Below are 18770 nucleotides of genomic sequence, written 5' to 3'. Positions count from 1 at the left end.
TAAAGCTGCCCCCAGCCTACTAACCATAAAATAGGATGGTTGTTTGCTGCTACCTCTTTGTAATGTAGTTATATCTGAATGCCTGTGAAACACAACATTACACCAGAAGAGAGGTTTTAAAAAGCTCAGTAAGCATACTGCATTTATCATGGTGCAGATTTAAGAATGGACTGTCAGCAGGTGCCACATTCTCTTACTGACACTGATAGCTTTTTGGTTTTCACTCAGCAAACAATAATTAATCTGGAGATCCGAAGGTACAAGTGGAAAAACAGAAGAAAGATGCCATTTAGATCAAAACAGGCAGTGCTCACCTTGAATTGCCCTCCCACAATTGTTATTTGTGTCTCGGCTCCTTTGACAGTCATGTAGCAGTGAATTTTTTAAACTGAGAAATGAACTTGTTTGCACATCCTACATCTGAAAAAGAACCACATTATAGGAATAAGGCCATATCAAGAAAGAAAGAAAAGGCCTGATTATAATCCTACCAGAAGGGATGAGAAGTGCTATGTGAGAATTAGTAGTGGATCAAATGCCAAAGAATTGGATATTTCTGTAGTACATTTGATTCATGGCTAATTGCAAAAGGAAGTTATAAGCAGCATTTCTGCAGACGGTTGACTTCAGGACAAAACATTTTGGCACCTGTGCAAGATCAAAATGGAAAGAGCACTTTTTAAAGCATCTTTTCAAGACTGTTCTAGTAACAATGAGCTTACCTATCCAGGAGCCTGTGTGTTCTGTTTAAAGTTTGGGAAAGGTCTGGGTTGCAAGCCAGACTTTAATTTACAGGGCTGAGGAGCAACAATTTCTTCTTTATCCCAGAATTCCTAGGTGTATGACCTGACATCTGTAGTTCCTGGGAGGGACTAATTCAGCTTGCAATTTCCATCTGGGACTGAGTCTATAAACAACCTCATGCCTCCAAGATAAGCCTAGGTTTTGTACATCCCACCCTCCCTTATTTATTTAAAAGCATGTACAGACTGCTTAGTATTTCTTTTTTAATCTTGCCAGAGGAAGACGTCTGGAGAATCAAAAGCTTGCTGCACTTTTGTGGCATTTTGGTTGGTCCCAACAAATGTATTGCCCATCTGTGGAATGATATAGACTGAGTTGTCTTCTGAAATGGTAACATTGCCACCTTTTAAAAAGCAACCCTCGCTTTGTTCCTTTTGCAGGAGGATGCAGATGTGGAATGGAAGTTTGCACGTGCCAAGCTTTGGCTTTCATATTTTGACGAGGGAAGGACTCTACCTGCTCCTTTTAACCTAGTGCCAAGCCCTAAGTCGTTTTATTATCTCATAATGAGAATTAAAATGTGCCTCATAAAACTCTGCAAATCCAAGGCCAAAAACTGTGAAAATGATCTCGAGATGGGCATGCTGAATTCCAAGCTAAGGGTATGTCCTTTTATTTCTAACAAAAGTTGCGGGTAGGGGATTGTTCATTCATCCCTTCATTTAATCATTTTGTTTAAACCAGTGTTCTTCAACCTTGAGTCCCCAGATGTTGCTGGATGACAGCTCTCATTGTCATCAGATAGCTTAGCCAATGGTCATTGTTTGATAGAAGTCCACCAAGAACTGAAGCTGAAGAACACTCCTTTAAAAATGTGGCAGCCAACCTTTATGGAAATGTGTCACAATATGAGAGAGCATCACTCTAGTGCAGATGTTTTTGGCCTAGAACTCCCATGATCCCTAGCTTGCAGGACCAGTGGTCGGGGATGATGGGAATTGTAGTCTCAAAACAGCTGGAGGGCTGAGTTTGAGGAAGCCTGCTCTAGCACCTGCTAAAGCTAAAATACATCCACAGTCTCCCTGTGCATTGGTGTGGCTTGTGTTTGCTCTGCAGAGTCATAGAAAAGGCAATAGTGCAGCAAGGAGAACAGGCAGCAAAGGTGAAGGACCCCTGTATGGTTAGGTTAGGTCAAAGGTGGCTATGGGGTGCGGCACACATCTCGCTTCAGGCCGAGGGAGCCGGCATTTGTCCACAGACAGCTTTCCTGGTCATGTGGCTATAGCCAGATGCATCAGCTGCTATTCAAGAATGTTATCCTATTGCTGGTTCTTTGTCCAGAGTTTATGAAGCTGGAGGTGGAGTGGGGGGGGGGTAGGGACAAAACTTCCAACTGGTGCTTGAACAAGAGAATTTTATTACAATGATGTGACCCCCGCATCTCAATGTATAGTTTTTCTCAGCAGCAAAATAATCATGGCACTCTCCCCCCCCCAAAAAAAAATTTGACTGCAGGTGTTCACTCAGACCATGACTTTCAAAACCTCATAGGCTTTGAACCTGCACAGCCTTCCCCAGGGGTTCGATGAAGAAAACTTGCAAATAATTACAGTAATATCAGTTACATAGAAACTGCTCTTTTTAGTGATGAATTAGCTCCTTCTGGCTTAATTTGGAACTGGCCTTGGCAAACTGAGCTATTTTCCAAAAGAAAGTCAGTTCTCTCTCCACACCCTGCTGACCAATTCCAGATTCAAAAACCCTCTCAGACTGATGTCACTGAGAATGAAGCAAGGTTTCCAGTTGTGTCTCTCAATCCATTCCACAACCTCCATGAAATGTTGAGTCCTGCTCCGCTGCTCCTTCCTTTTTCCAGAACGTTCCTAACAGAGGCAGCCAGGTCTGTTTCTATAGATGGGTGCTTGTCTTCCCTGCTCTTTTGTTTCCTCCATCCGTCCTGTGCATTGAATGCTTCTACAGCAGTGTCCCAGGTGCAAAAAATAATAATCCTAGGGAATGTAGCTCTCTAAGCCATCTAAATCTTTTTTTTTATTTTATTTTATTTTATTATTAATTGACATCCAAGGATATCATACACAATCTTAAATACACGTACAAAGAAAAGCTAACACTAATAATAATAACAACCTTAAATAATTATACCGTTAAATATTGATTTAAACTTGTACTTATACGTGCTCTTTTCTTATACTTTCTAACTAAACAAAAATAAACCAAAGTAAAATCCAATAAACTAAACTAAGTCAAAATACACTTCCAGTCATTTCCCGATGTAAGTTACATTTACAACATTGAATGTACTTATACTTCTTACCTTACTCGTAATATATTTTCTAATACTTTCTTGTAAAATATTGTACCATTTCTCCCAATTTAATAATGTTTAATTTACACAAGGGTCATTCAAACATTGCCATAGAAGTTATGTCGTTATTATATTTTTGTAGGTATTTCTTGAACATATCCCATTTTTGCGTGAATGATTGTTTTGTATTTCCCCTTAATCTATTTGTCAAATGAGCCATTTCTCCATAGTCTAGTAACTTATTCTTCCATTCCCTTACTGTTGGTACTTTTCCCACTTTCCACTTTGATGCAATTAATAACCAGGCAGTGGCTGTCGACTAAGCCATCTAAATCAACAGTATGGGCTGTGGTATCCTGGATAACTATGTTTTCCAAACTATCTGGTTCCTGAGATGTTGCTGAAATATTTTAGGCTATAGGTGCTGGGGCCTGGGGCCCTCCAGAGGCTGTTGGACTCCAGCTCCCATCAGCCCCAGTCAGCATGACAAATAGTCAGGGGTGATGGGAGTTGTAGTTGAGCAACAACGGGAGGACCACAGGTTTCCTGCTCCTGTTCTAGGGTATGAAGCGAGCAACTTTGTTCCCCCTGAACACAGCAGTTGTATCTGAAGGGTGTTCTTCACCCTTATCAACTGAAAAGATCATCTGGAGGGGTGAGAAACACGACCATATCCACTGTAGCGTTGTTGTTTTGAAGTTTTATTACAACAGTAGGTTCCTTAATAAAGCTTCGGGAACCACTATGTATGGGAAAGGAACTAGGAAGAGAAATTTGGATACACACCAAAGAATATGTGACATCTCAACCAAGTAAGCAGCAGAGCATCTCAAGCTCCATTGTACAAAAAGAACAAAATATGGTAGGGATAGATTACCATTTCTGTAATTTTCTGTTTCTGATGCATGAGGAGAACGCTGCATATTTAAAGAGCTTTATAGATCCTTCAGAGCATAATCAGCTGAAAAAGTGGCTTCAAAGGATTTTCAAGCTCCTTTCCAAGGCCATACAATCAGCGGAAACAGTGATTTTTCCAAGTGTGTTTCAGAGAACTGAATTCCTCAGTGAGAAAATCAATAATGAAGGGCAAGCTTCCTTGAAAGTCAGCTCAACCCTCCCCCCACTGATTTCCTCCTGTGTTGCAGAGCCATAGGGACCGCTGGATATATTCTGGGAAATCCCCCACCCGTATCACCGAGTGGCCCAATAGAATTGTTGCTAGCAGTTTGTGGGAAATAACTAGGCATCCTACACATGTCCCAGAACCCTCTGCATCTACAGACAGGGACTGTTGTAGGAAGTAAATTCGTAAACCTCATAATTTCTGTGCTGAAATAAGTGGTTGCACTTTGTCCCTGCTCCACTACACTACTGGTTGTACTGGGCATATATATATATATATAGAGAGAGAGAGAGAGAGAGAGAATTTTTCACTAGGTGTTTCATGAAGCAGAAAGCCCCAACTATTTAGCATTCTGGGCTGTTAAGCAGCAATCTGTCTAACGAAGGAAAGGTCAGCAGCCAGCCAGCAGCATAATAATGCACACTGGGTGGGAAGGAAAAAACAGATGAGAGGACATAATCAAATACCTTATTTAGTTCTGGTAGAACTGAAAAGGAATTTGCAGCAGGTCAGCAGAAGGTGGTGGAGCAGAACACCTGAATGTGCAAATCTCCAGGGTAGTTATGGGATGGAACAAGAGGGATCCTTTCATTCCTAGGTGCAGCCAACTGTGATACCAATTCTGGAATAACCCTTTGCTTTATGAATTTCACCCATCTGTAAAGTACCTTACGTAATCTACTTAAACCTCCATCTTAATATACATCCTTGAAGTAAAGAAAAGTCACAAAGGCAGAGAGAAAATGGGTTTTTCTCTTTTTCATTTTCACTTCATCCCATTATCTACAATAAATCACCACCATCAAAAAAGGGAGATGCACCAGTTTGATGAGGCTAGACTACTGCCAGCACATAACTCCTGTGCTTAAAAGCTTGCACTGGCTGCCCATATGTTCCTGGGCCAGGTCCAAGGTTCTCATATTAATTTAGAAAGCCCTTAACAACTTGTGTCCAGGATCTCCCAAGGGCCACCTGTTCCCTTATATCCCTGCCCAATCACAGAGATCTTCAGGTCCAAGCCTGTGGAACTCCTGCCTGACTGAGATTTGACAGGCATCCGCTTTCCTGAATTTCAAGCACACAACAAATAATTTCTTATTACACCGGGCATTTTAAAGTAGTGTTTTGTTTCTTGGGTGAATTTTACTTGTTCTTATTCTTTGTATACCGCTTAGAAATTCTCAATATTAAGCAGCATATAAATACCCAAAATAATAAACAAACCAACACCAGCCCAGAAACTTTGTAACAACAGTTGTCTATTGTGGGGCCTAGGGGCTGATGCTGATGAAACACATTATTTCTCTGGAATATGGCCCCACAGCCCCTTACTGAGCATGTTTCTCCTTCACACAATTCATATGCGAAGGGGGGCAGTGTGGGTAGGTAAAGATTTAAGATTTCAATTGTACAAGGCCACAATGAGTGGGTGAATGTTTTCCAACACCATTCTATTGAAATCTACACTGATGTCCCTACAATCGTTAAACAGTGGGTTGTATGAGAAATTTTGTATGTCTGAAGAGTTCATACATCATTTAAACACTAGGACCAGATTCTATTTTCACAAAGTGCTATGTATTCAACAGTTTCTCATCTACTGTAAAAGTGTGAATTGCCAGAAGCACATAGAAAAAGGAAGCTAAGTCATCTGGAATATGAGACCTTGTCTTCGGATGTAATAATATCGGGTCGTTTCTTTGCACAATGCAGCTCACCCCTTGCAAGGTGTTATTAGCCATCCTTTTCTTAGAACTTCCCTTCTACTGCTTTCATAAGAACATTTCTTCATTGGTGATGTACTCTACATTTGTACATTTCAGAAAGTCCGTTTCGAGTCCAGTACTCAAAATTCAGACTTTACTGTGAAGAATGCCTACAACAAGCCCACAAGATACCAGGTAATGGCAATGCAAAAAAAGAAAGGTGTGGCATAGAAAAAGATAAATATGTCAGAAGAGGTTCTGCTTACATGTTTGTGGTCTACACTTTGATCCTACACATGTCCACTTAGAAGGAAACCAATCTTTAGCCATTTCCAGAGAGATAGTCACATCAGTTTCTTGAAAAATAAACAATCAAAGGGTCTTCTGACATCTTAAGTAATTTATTATGGGATATGTTTTAGTAGACTTCATAAGTGGGATAGAGTCAATGAAAGCTTATGCCATAACAAATGTGTTACTCGAAACAAAATAAAAAAAATTCTTTCCAGTAGCACCGTAGAGACCAACTAAGTTTGTTATTGGTATGAGCTTTTGTGTGCATGCACATCTGGTATCTGAAGAAGTGTGCATGAACACGAAAGCTCATACCAATAACAAACTTAGTTGGTCTCTAAGGTGCTACTGGAAGGATTTTTTAAATTTTGTTTCAACTATGGCAGACCAACACGGCTACCTCCTTGTAACTAAATGTATTACTCTTTAAGCTTTAACATACCCTTCCTTCCTAGTAACTATGCCTAAGATCTCGACCGTAGTAATTTGTAGATGACCTTCATTCATAAAAAGGCACAAAAGTCAACTTAAAGACCATTCCAAGGCAATGCAGACTATATTATACTTTATGGTGTACAAGTACTAGCAGCAGATATGACACCCTCCGTTATAGAGGTGACCATTCATTTAATATCAAGCTCATGTAACTCTCTGTTTAATTCCCACAATACAACAAATCAAACAAAATCTTTAAATGTTAGGTTGCACAGTACCATTCAAAACACACCTCAGGTATATTAGTTACATAATACGTTAAAACAAAGAAAGAAAGGATTGCAGTGTTTTATTTTGGAAATTGCACAGAAGAAGCAATCTACATATCTCTTTTGATATTAATAAGAGAATCACTTCCGCAAGCTCTCATTCACATCACTGTTTTGTCCTTTATATAACGTTAAATGTTTTGGATTTGTTCTGATCTGTTTGTAGCCTCTGGTGTATTAACTGAAGTTCAGTGGATTGTGTTGCAAAGCAATAATTAGGATGGAAATGATAGAATAACAATCTAGACCCATTGCTAAATAAACTGCTTTTGTTGCAAGATTTGCAGAAGTTTACCAGAACAATCCTAACCCCTGATTCATGCTGCAGGTAATGAGTTAGGATGCATCAGTGTTCCTCTGCAGCATTCTGCTAGGGGGTCTCTAGTAATGCCTGATTAGAATTGCTCCTTTCCTTCGGATAGAATTGCCCTTACAGTGCATTTAACTACTGGAGTTGAGTGGGACCAGCCCTGCCACCCTCGAAAATAAAGTGAGGGGAAGAAAAATAGATGCCACAAACCATTTTTAGACCTTGCTGATGCTCATCTTGCTACTAGCATAAGATTGCTTTTTAAAGGATTAGACAAATTCATGGGGGAAGTGGGTATCATTGATTATTTGGTGCGATAGCAAAATGGAACCTCTATGTGATCAAAGGCAAAATATCAGAAGCTTCCCAAGGTGTGTCTGTCTGGTCAATATTTGAAATGCAAGGATGCTGGACTAAAGGGACCTTTGCATCAAGGCTCTTGTGGGTCTCTCACTTCTAGCCTTATAATTTACGCATCTGCATGAGGCTTTGGTCAATCATAGTGGAAAGTGATGCATGGCTTTCTACCAGTGCCAGCTATTAAGTCATTTACCATTCTGGCTCCAGATGGTCTTGAACAGATAATGAATGTATTTTTCAAGGAAAACTCCTAAAAGCCAAGCCAGAATTTTGAGTTGTGAGGGTAAAGCTTGAGAAAGACAGAACTGACGTGCTTGTGGGCCAAACCAGGATGGCAGGCCATGTGGCTGGCAGTCAGGAGTGGATATTTGGCAACTGGAATCTTCACTAAATCAGGTCCAAGGATGAAGTTTCACAAGATCAGGTTGGGAACATCACTGCAAGCAGAAAAAAATGGAGTTGGAAGACAGCACCTTGAAAAACAGAGAGCGTATGGGACAGATTTAAGGGAAGTGAATGCGGAAGAAAGTTCCAGTTTAATTGCTTTGTGCAAAAGATGGAGCACTGATGGATCCAGGAACATCACTGAAGGGGGAATGGTTGGAGCGGCAGTGCTGCCTTCCATACAGACGTACTACTGCTGCTCACTAGCTCAGGGCAAGGTGAGTCAAGGTGATGCCAAGATTGCTGGAAGTCTGAGATGGCCTTCACACACATCCCATGCACTACTGCTGGATGGATCAAAAGTCCACCTACAGGTGCCAGTGGGAAGCCCATCAACAAGATATGAAGGTAGTCACCCTACCTTCTGTTGCTCCCCAAGCATTCAGTGGTATAATGTCATTGAACCTGGAGCTTTTATACAACCATCATGACTAGCAGGCATTGGGAGACCTATCTTCCCTGGGAAGAATCTCCCCCCCCCAAAAAAAAAATCACCCTTCTGCAATGGCCCCTTACAACTTTTTTTCCTCGCCATCTGTCCTTCCAAACATATTTAAAATTGTTGGCAAGGAGCAGAATATACATGTGATAATGGGTGAGAGTGGAAAGGGTTAAGGACTCTCTTCCGTCCATCAGTTCTCCCTGCCATTGTCCTCAACCCATTGCCTTATGTGAGGTAGGGAGGGGACAATCCCAGTCCAACCCCCTTGTACCTACAAACATTTGAAGCTACAGACTGGTGTTGCACTTGTGAGCTTTGCCAGCTTAGTGTAAAAAGGTAAAGGGACCCCTGACCATTAGGTTCAGTCGTGACCAACTCTGGGGTTGCGGCACTCATCTCGCTTTATTGGCTGAGGGAGCCGGCGTACAGCTTCTGGGTCATGTGGCCAGCAGAGCAGCGCACGGAAACACCGAACCAGAGCAGCACACGGAAACACCATTTACCTTCCCGCCAGAGCGGTACCTATTTATCTACTTGCACTTTGACGTCCTTTCAAACTGCTAGGTTGGCAGGAGCAGGGACCCAGCAACGGGAGCTCACCCCGTCGCGGGGATTTGAACCGCTGACCTTCTGATTGGCAAGTCCTAGGCTCTGTGGTTTAACCCACAGCGCCACCCGTGTCCTATCCAGCTTAGTGTACTTCTGGGCAAAACAAAGAATATGTGAAGATGAGCTAAGTGGTACCAGATATTTAAGAGAAGCAAAATAGCAAATGCTTGCAGGAAGCAGATAGACATGCAGTAACTGTACAGAACAGGCAGTTCATCCAACAGCTGCATTTCATAGTTTAGGGTCAAACCTAGAATGGTGACCCACAAATTGTATCGGGATACACACTATCCTTACATTCACAAACAGATGTTGAATGTTTTTTGACCATATTCTACTCTGCTAAAAGAGTTCAAACACACTTTTTTGGAGGGGGGGAACAGTCACCCTCCCTTGTTCTCTTGAGTTCAATCTCCACGCTAAGTGTATCTGATTTGAAACACACACACACACACACACACCACGCAAAAGGTTTAAAACAATGAATTCAGCCCAAACTAAAAAAGCCATGACACCTTCTGCATGAATGATGTTAACCTCAGAGTAATTGTGCAGTATAAATTACTCTTTTCAAAAGGGAGTAATTATAGTACATGGTAGGTGAAGACCCACCTAAGAGTACTGAAGCCAGAGACATTGTTGTTGTTGTTGTTGTTGTTGTTGTTATCCCTGAAAAGAGACAGCTGCAATAACATTCTTTGCTTTTTATAATGCTCTCACCAGGCTCGGTTCCAAAAGATACATTATTTAAAATGTCAAGATTCTGCCCAGAGGAAGAATAACAAAGTAATAATAATAGGAAGCAAAACACACTGGACAAGCATACTTAGACAAAAGAGAGAACAAACAGCAGCGATCAATTCTGTTGTCTGGCCAGTAATTATTTTCAGCTACAACGGGATAGTGTAATGTAATTACCAATATGACTCCCTGCTCAGTTCTGTCTAGTTAGCTTTTTAAAGTGATGCATCTCTGCCATGTGGAAGTTAATGAAAGTACAGAAATACAGGCGCTGTGATACCAAGGTGGGAACAGTAATAAGAGGATCGCAGAATGTGGTTGCACTCGAATGATCTCTTGATAATAACCCACATGCTATTGTGTGTATCTATATATCCATAAGTTACTTTGGTGTTTGATGTTTTAATATTTCAAGCTGTTTAATGTGAAATATTGAAGTAATATGTTCTTTCCTCCCCTGTGGGTTTGTATCGGAGCCAGTATGAAATATGGACAATACAACAAAACATGAGAAAAAGCCACATATAGTCTGCCTTTCCCCCATGTTCTCCATTTTCCTCTCTTTCCTAGAACAGACAGCCCTGTAGGGATTTGCTTAAACCTTAAAGAACAGCAAATTCTGTCCCTGAATAGGGTTATGCTTAAAAATCTTGAGCAAATAGCTGCATCATTCATTGCTCTCAGTCTATGACTTTAGTTTTCCTTCCTTGCACTCTTTTTCACATGTCAATTCCTCTTAGTTTATCCACGAGTTATAAAGAAGATTCCATTTTGGAGCAGTTTTTCCAGGTGAACCCTGTTGAAAAGGAGTTTCACAAGAGCAGCTGTGCTATAGAGAAGGAGGAGGATTGATAAATAAATGCATAAACACAACAGGCTCCTATGGGCTGCTGGATGATCATTCCGTTTATTTCTAATCAAAGGGAACTAATTAACTTTGGGAATTTCTTTGCACTTTTGAATGAGAGCTTGGAGGAAGTATCCTCTGCATCCCAGCTAAGGGAAAACCATTGGCACTTGGGACTTTGAACATTCAGGACCATCTTCTGGGATCACATTTGGAATAGCATCTCTTTGTCTCCACTTATATAGAACAAATACTACAAAAATGCCGGTGCCCTCACTTCCAAAGGAAAACAAACCTGCCTAATAGATAACGGTCATCTGCTTTGAGATAATAGTCTATAGACACCTCCCATCCCCACTTGCCTCCAGCACCCCTCTTTTTTGCCCTCAGGTACAAATCCAGCTAGTGGGCTGAAAAAGATTGTCCTCTTCTGCTAGACACATTTGGCAATATTTATTAGGGTTAATTTAATCAGTTAAATTATTCGATGAAATTTTTTTAATCAACTATAAAGATGCCACTGATTAATCTGGGAGCATATTCTTTTTTATATATTTTAAAAATGCAAGTGCTTATAAAAGTGTCATGTGACAAACACCATCTTAAATGAAGGATGCCCTTCTGTGTGAGCCAGAATGGACAGTTTGTCTTATCGACATATCAGTTTACTTGTAATCTATGCTCCACAAATATTGTGTTACTATTAGATGGCTATTTAAACAGAAAGCTCATATCTTCTGCTTCTTATTTTGATTAGTGCTACATAGATTAAAATGCAGAATTGTGTTGTACCAAAAAAAATGTGTTCCGCATGTACTACAGTTACACCTATACATGACATTTCCAGAAAACTGCTGTCAGAATTATGATCTTTACAACTATGTTGTGACAATCTTTTAGCTAATGGAATAGTTTGTGGAGTGGACCCCAAAAGGTGCTAGGTTATCTGGTGGATCTAGTGAATGGGAATAATAACCGTGTACTTACAATTTCAGTTGAAGACTGCAAGTCAATATGTAAAACATCTAGAAGTTTGAAGATTACCCATGAAAACAAGGGTGCTGTACGTGTGACTATGCTGGTTGATAACCCAAGAAAGAGAAATTAACTTAACTGATCAAAGCCTACAATAATTTGTTGTTTCAGAATTACAAATACTGCTAAACACATGCAAGGAAAGCCAGATATGGTTTTATTTAAAATAGTCAATATTTATTTATTTAAAGTGTTAGTTCAATGGACACAGTAAATACTCTATGATCTCAATATCAACCGCATGATTAAATACAACTAGTATTTGTAGTAAATGAAATTCCAGGCATTCAACTCTTATTGGGGAATGTTGCAAATACTGTGGTAAAAGGTGTGTTAGGTTGCTGTGAATGACAAGGAGATGGTGGCATTTCTGCATGCTGATTCCTTGTTTTCCTGCCCCACACCCCACTTCGTAGCCTCCTCCTTTAAAAGTAATACTTCCTTTGGGATTCAGTTATTTCCCCACTTTCCCAAAACTTGTTCCTCAATTTATGTTTTCTCAGGTGGCAACACTTCTTCCCAATGGATTCTACCATCATGGTCATCTCCAGCACATAGTATGTGTATTGTACCTCATGTATTCTTCCAGAAGTACCGTAACCCTGTCTCTCTTCTACATTGCCACATTGCATAATATATCTCCATTTATTATGCAAACTGTATATGCATGGTATATACAGGTTTCACTCTTTTTATTGGTTCCAAGTATTTTGTCTCTATATTTGGCTGAACAAGGACAGGTTTGTTTTTTCAAATAGATTTCCTGGTAGTTCATGTTTTTTCTTACCTTCAAAGAAGAACATATGTTGAAACAATTTCACTGTAATGCCAAATCATTGTTGATTCACACATAATATATATGAGCAGGAATAGTAAGACTGCGGGTATAGGCAGAAGACAGGCAACACTCCTCCTATGAACTTCCTTAGGTTGACTTACCTTAGTATCCAAGCTATAGTGGGCAATCACATGTTGACAGTGATGGCTACCTGTCAATAGATGGGGAGAGGGGGCTACTAGTAATCTATCTTTAAACTCCCAAGAAATTAATGGCACTCTCTAAACTGTGTTTCTGTGTTTGAAGCTGGAACACTATGCATGCAATCACAGCAGAATACTTTTAGGGTATCAGGGGTATCCAGAAATATGGGGGTATCCAGAAATATGGGGATTGCCTTTGTTAGATTGGGGTAGTTGTTTTGAAACACAAGACTTATATTTCATCGGAAACGTTAGGCAAAGAAATAGCTGGAGAACAAGGCGAATTGTAGATTGTTGTTCTGAAGTATTTGCCTCTGGCAGGAAGGGATGGATATTCCTGCAGGTGACAATCTTCATAGATCCCCCCCCCCCTCCCAATCGCTGCTGAGATTTTGGCATTAATACTTTTTCATTTTTGTTCATTTCCCATCATTCAAAGACGCTCATGGGAATTATGTCACAGCTGTGTGGTACAAGAAACTTGCAAACTGAGGAAGTCACAGGGACCCTTTATAAAATACCTTTTATTTTATTTTATTTTATTTTATTTATTAGATTTATATGCCACCCATCACAAAATGATCTCAGGGTTGTTCACAAGATAATGCAATCAATGAATGGGTGCAATCAGTTTTTAGCCTGCTGGAGATGAGGCCCCCACATTGCACCAGGCAGTCATGAGCAAAGTAAATAATCTGTAGCACTGAAGATGAGTTACCCCAAATATTTGGGGTGGCACGTCTTGGATTATGAGATGAAAGTGGAGATGCTTGGAGGAGAAGGGTCAAGAAATCAAATTGTTAATTAATCATTCATTTCCCATTGATTCTAGGGAGGAGAGTTGCAATTGGACCTTAGTCCCCTATTAAAAGAATTGAGACCTAAAAGAGCTTAGCTTTGGATGGACCATGCCCATATCTTAAAAGAAATGCAGGCTGCTTTCTCCAAAATTGTGCCAATAACCCGAGTAAATAAGTTGAGATTTAGGTGTGGCATCCTGTTATACCAGACACAAAACTTCAAAATAATGTTGCCAATCCATAAAGTGATTGATTCCATACGCTTATGGCACTTATGGACATAGCCAAACTTACAGTTTGGAAGGAGAAGGGAGAGAATTTTATGTAGCATTGGAGGCTATACTATTGCAGGGGTAGGAGAACTGTTACTATGACTTAGCCTGTCGAAGGCCCACATATCCTGAGCATTAAGAAAATGAAGGTACCTAATTTCTGGGGCCGCAACCCTATAATTAGGTTGAATATTTTAAACCGAGGGCAAGGTTTAGTGGCTAGACTTGAAAGTAACGAAAACACTTTACATTTTGAAACTATTTGGTTTTGAAGTACCTTCTCAAGAGAAAAGGAAAAGGGGAAATCATGAAGCAGCTTTCTGAATGATATTTTCTGAGTGATGTATAGTATATGGATTTAAATTTAATCAATTAAATGACTAGCTGTCAAAGGAGAATGAAAGTGCTCAACTAAAACTTGCAGCATGGGACAGGTATATTAATATCATTTCTCTACAAAATATTCCTTTTAAAATTGGACCAACTCCTTTTGATTATGATTGTAATCCTACAATTTGCTGCCTCCCCTACTCCTTTACAAGGGTATAGTAATGCTATATACAGTCACTTGGAAGATAATCCCATTGAAGTCAATGGAGCTTCTGAGTAGACATGTATACGGCTGAACTGTTAATGGTATTATGGATTGCAAGCATATTCTACTTTGGAATAGTTACCATTGTGCTCTTTCAGGCTTTAATCCTAGTACCCAGATTGGACTCAGTGGGGCCTACCTCTTAGCAGATATGCATGAGATTGTTTTGCTGTCATTACAAGCTATGCCATTTATTGCTTCTGAATAACATTTTATTTTAATACAGTGGTACTTCTGGTTACGAACTTAATTTGTTCTGGAGGCCCGTTCTTAAGCTGAAACCGTTCTTATCCTGAGGCGTGCTTTTGCTGATGGGGCCTCCCGCAGGCTGCACGCGCACCTTTGGCACACAATTTCTGTTCGCATCCTGGGGCAAAGTTTGCAACCAGGAGCAGCTACTTCTGGGTTAGCGGAGCTCGTAACCTGAAGCGTTCAGAACCAGAGATACCGCTGCATATGGTTGTTGTTAATTTGTCTTTCTGTTGTCTTTGAAAGTGGAAAGACTATTTTTTTTCAAATATTAAATAATATATGCTTCTCTCACATTTTCTGTAAAGTCATTCTTGCCCATGTCTAATGCTTCTCTCGGCCATGTGGTGCTACTTCCTGTTTTCTCTTTGCAGGTTTTAATACTTGAATGAAGAGATTGCAAAATTAGGATTTCATGGAAGGCAACAGTATCTCCCTGATACAGTTGTGTGTAGTGTCTTTTGCCAAGTAAATTGATTCCCATTCCTTCATTTGAATCTACCCAGCATCTATGGCAAATCACACACAAATTATTGGCTCCCTGCTTTTTCTTTGGCTGATAATTTGTCAGGAATTTACTCTAGTGTTAGAAATGTGAAGATTACAATTCTTAAGTGGGACCTTCGTGGATGCAATAGACACAGTTCTTAAATTACTTACTCTGACATAATCCCATTGGCTTCAGTGGTAATACCATGAAAGTATTTATTTATTTAAGGAATGTAAATGCTGATTATATGTTGTGCGGAATGGTATAGGTCCTGCCACCTCTATGGATGCTCAGATAACAGTCCCAGTGTCATTAGGGCATATTAGCTAACAATTCTGTCTTCTTCTGGTCATGTTGTGCAGATGCCTGATTATTGTTTTCCAAAGCAACTACTCTATTCCAAACTTAAAAATGGAAAGCATAACCATTCTGACACGCAGATTGGATAAACATAAACAGTTAGCCAAATCTATAGCAAAATATGAACATAGGAAACTGCTTATACAAAGTGAATCTAACTTGATATACTAACTGGCAGTATCCCTTCAGAAAGGAGCCTTTCACATCTCTACCAAAAGATGCTGGTGGATTCATGTTGACATGTTTTACATATAAAGCATCTTTTCTACCGCTGAGCTACAGCCCTCCCCACATCTTTTTGGGTGGCAGAAGATATTGACATCACTATGTAGAAGCAACCAGGGAGGTGGCAGCAACTGTGCCAATCCAGAAAAGTATAAAAGCAGCATTCTTGATTTACACATACTGCTGTTCATCTTTCACATTTTATAATGGGAACACCTCATAGCAAGTGAATATATATTACAATTTTTTAAAAAATGAAGCTCAAACTTCTAGAACACAATTCAACAAAAGAGTTAGTTTGCCTATACTTCCTGGGTAGCATCTAGTTGTGTCCCTCCACTGACTGAAGGCTCTTTGATCCAGTGGAGACCTTCCACCTGCTCTTCCTTTTCATTTGTCCTACAGATTTTAGCAAATTTCACCATTTCTCCTACAGCCTCCTGTGCTACCTCCCATGATGCTTCAAAGGGCACACAAACCCCTGAAGTAAAGGGAGGAATGCAGGAGATTGGAGAGGGAAAGGGGAATTAATGAAAATTACCTCCTCCCTTTCTACTCACAGAAACTCCACTGAATCAAAGAAATTTTCATCAGTAGAAGACCACCACTGGATCCAACCCACTGAAATCAATGCTACTATGTACTGAAATGTGGCCATTGTATTGTACTGATGTGGTCAGATAACATCAATACACTAAACCTTTTAATTGAATTTTCAGAAAATAATGAAGAGACTTATTAAACGATATGTCCTAAAGGCTCAGGTGGATCGAGAGAATGATGAAGTTAATGAAGGCAAGTTCTTTTAAACTTACCATTATTGTTGTGAATCTTGTCAGAATCAGGAAAAGTTTTTACAGCTTTTGTAACAACACATTCACTTCCCAGTTGAATCTTGCATGAATCACTTTCTGAGGCGGCTTCTCTCATATACACAAAGGCAAAAATATGGTGCAAGGGGGAAATACGTTGCCTGAAATTCCTGACATCTCCGAAGTCTCCAAAGTACAACATTCCTGTCTTGTAGTTATTCTTTTTCTGCTGGAAATAGCAACAGGCTTGTGCTGCTTAGTTGTAGATGCCAAAGCTAATTCGTTTCCAGTGCATGAGAATACTCAGTTGTGATAAGTAGAGACAGATATTATTAAATCTGAAGGATATAATGTCCATTCTGGGCCCAACACACAGGATTCCCAACAAGAATGAGATCCATCAACTTCACATGTGAGTGCTGCTGTTTCCTAAAATTCAGCACCTCTGGGAAAGCTATGGATTTGACAGTACATCTTAACAATAGTTGGAATAAAGTTCATTGTGGTCAAATACTTCATCTACCCTTTTGAAGCAGACATCATAGAGTACTCACAGGGTCTCAACCCAGTTGGATCCTTGCATGCAGCATTAGATGTGTTCACCTATTCCATGACTACAGCTTTTCCACTCACAGGGAGAGAGGGAAGATCAGTGGCACAAAACTTCTGTACAAAAGCAGAATTTACAAGAGAGAGGAAGAATAATGTAAAGGGCAAATGAATTGCCGGTTGTTATCGTTATCCAGTCTGGTTAATAATAACTCTTCCCCCCTACCTTGTTGTTGTTTTTAGGAGAACTTAAGGAGATTAAGCAAGACATTTCTAGTCTCCGCTATGAGCTTCTCGAAGAAAAGTCACAAGCAACAGGAGAGTTGGCAAGTCTAATACAGCAGCTAAGTGACAAGTTTGGAAAGAGTTTAAATAAGGACATCTGAGGGCAGAAAAATGAAAAAAACACAACTTTTTTTAATTTCAACCAGCATTCTAAAGGAGCAAAAACTGTGCAAGAGAGGAGCATTGAAAACTGTATCTTTTGCAGATTATCAATTGTTTTATGGGGACTGTGCATTCGTTTGGTTTATTGGGTGAAGCCAATGATCAATTAATTCCTTTATGATATAAAGGTGACCTTTTCGTATAAAATCAAGCCTTTTGACATCAGATATAGATGCATAAACTTGAGAAGATAAGCTTGGTTGTTCTAGATACCCAAAGCAACTTTTGAAAACCGGAAACAAGCCAGGTCCTCCATTGCGATGTGTCAGCATATGTTGAATGGGGATCGGACACATCAGGAGGAAACAAGAGCGAAAGAAGGTGCCAAAAAAAGGTGTTTGACAAAACTGAGATATTTTACATGAGTGTCCCTACTGGGCTGGAAAGTCCTCAAGTTCAAATCTCACCCCAGGGCAGAGCTGCATTTTATCTTGGCAGACACAGGTTCCAAAACTCCTTATTTGCTGAGATAACATGACTGGTGCGGGAAGGTAAGTGTGTAGCTCTTCTGCACCCACCAATTCTCCTCTGCGCCATTTGTTTTTCTCCCCCCAGCAGGCGTTAGTTCAAGTTGAAGCCTGGGTTTAAGAGGGGAAATGGTATAAAACTACATGGAGTAGGGTGTGAATAAGAGAAGGGGGGAAAGGTGCAGTGCATTCAATGACTGCCAGTACTACCTAGACATTACCCTTCCATTGTAATGTAGCTCTGCCTTCTACCTGACCTCTGGCTGGCTGAGCTGCTACACCATACAGAGATGGAGTGGGGCGAGGCAGTAAGGCTGTGTAAATGCACCAGTGGAGCCAATCCTGCCAGCGTGTTTGCACCACAGTGACTTTGCCACCACTGTACCCTTCCCCATCTCCTGGGACACTGCAGCAGCTCAGCCAGACAGAGGCCAGGTGAGTAGCATAGCCTTAGCACCCATACACTGCTGCTCTTCAGTTGTATATGCATGCAGAATTGCCATTGACCTTCTATACTTTCCATGCAGGCAGGAAAGGGATGGTTCTGAACATGCCTCGTTGCTTATCTGTTTCCAGTCAACTCTTTCAATTGTGCCAAAAGGCGCTTTTTTCTCACCATAGCCCAATCAACTGAGAAACCATTTTTGCAATAAGTCCGCTCCCCCTTTCAGGTACGGTGGCATTGCGGGATGGCAGAGGCTCCTCCAAGGCCCCAACGAGGGAATCGCAGCATCGGAGCGCCATCCAGATAGGGGACAGGCACATGTGCCCCCTTATC

At 40.5% G+C, this 18770-nt stretch overlaps 1 protein-coding gene across 2 annotated transcripts in view; it reads left to right on the top strand.

The window, feature by feature from the left end:
• The window catches only part of TRPC7 (transient receptor potential cation channel subfamily C member 7), a 103712-nt gene extending 85208 nt beyond the window's left edge, over positions 1-18504 (top strand). The window contains exons 9-13 of one of the 2 annotated variants that reach the window (XM_083488096.1): positions 1185-1406; positions 6017-6094; positions 12249-12302; positions 16437-16512; positions 17322-18504. In XM_083488096.1, coding sequence (XP_083344222.1) covers positions 1185-1406; positions 6017-6094; positions 12249-12302; positions 16437-16512; positions 17322-17464 — 573 coding nt within the window. In that variant the 3' untranslated portion in view covers positions 17465-18504. The remainder of the gene's footprint in view (positions 1-1184; positions 1407-6016; positions 6095-12248; positions 12303-16436; positions 16513-17321) is intronic. The other variant, XM_083488097.1, reaches the window with a different exon arrangement.
• Positions 18505-18770: the final 266 nt, after the last annotated feature.

The sequence above is a fragment of the Podarcis liolepis genome (genome assembly GCF_965112155.1).
Source record: "Podarcis liolepis genome assembly, chromosome: 2".
In the NCBI taxonomy this organism is placed as follows: domain Eukaryota; kingdom Metazoa; phylum Chordata; class Lepidosauria; order Squamata; family Lacertidae; genus Podarcis; species Podarcis liolepis.
Note: the sequence above shows the minus strand (reverse complement) of the source record. Positions and strands in the feature narration are given on the sequence as shown.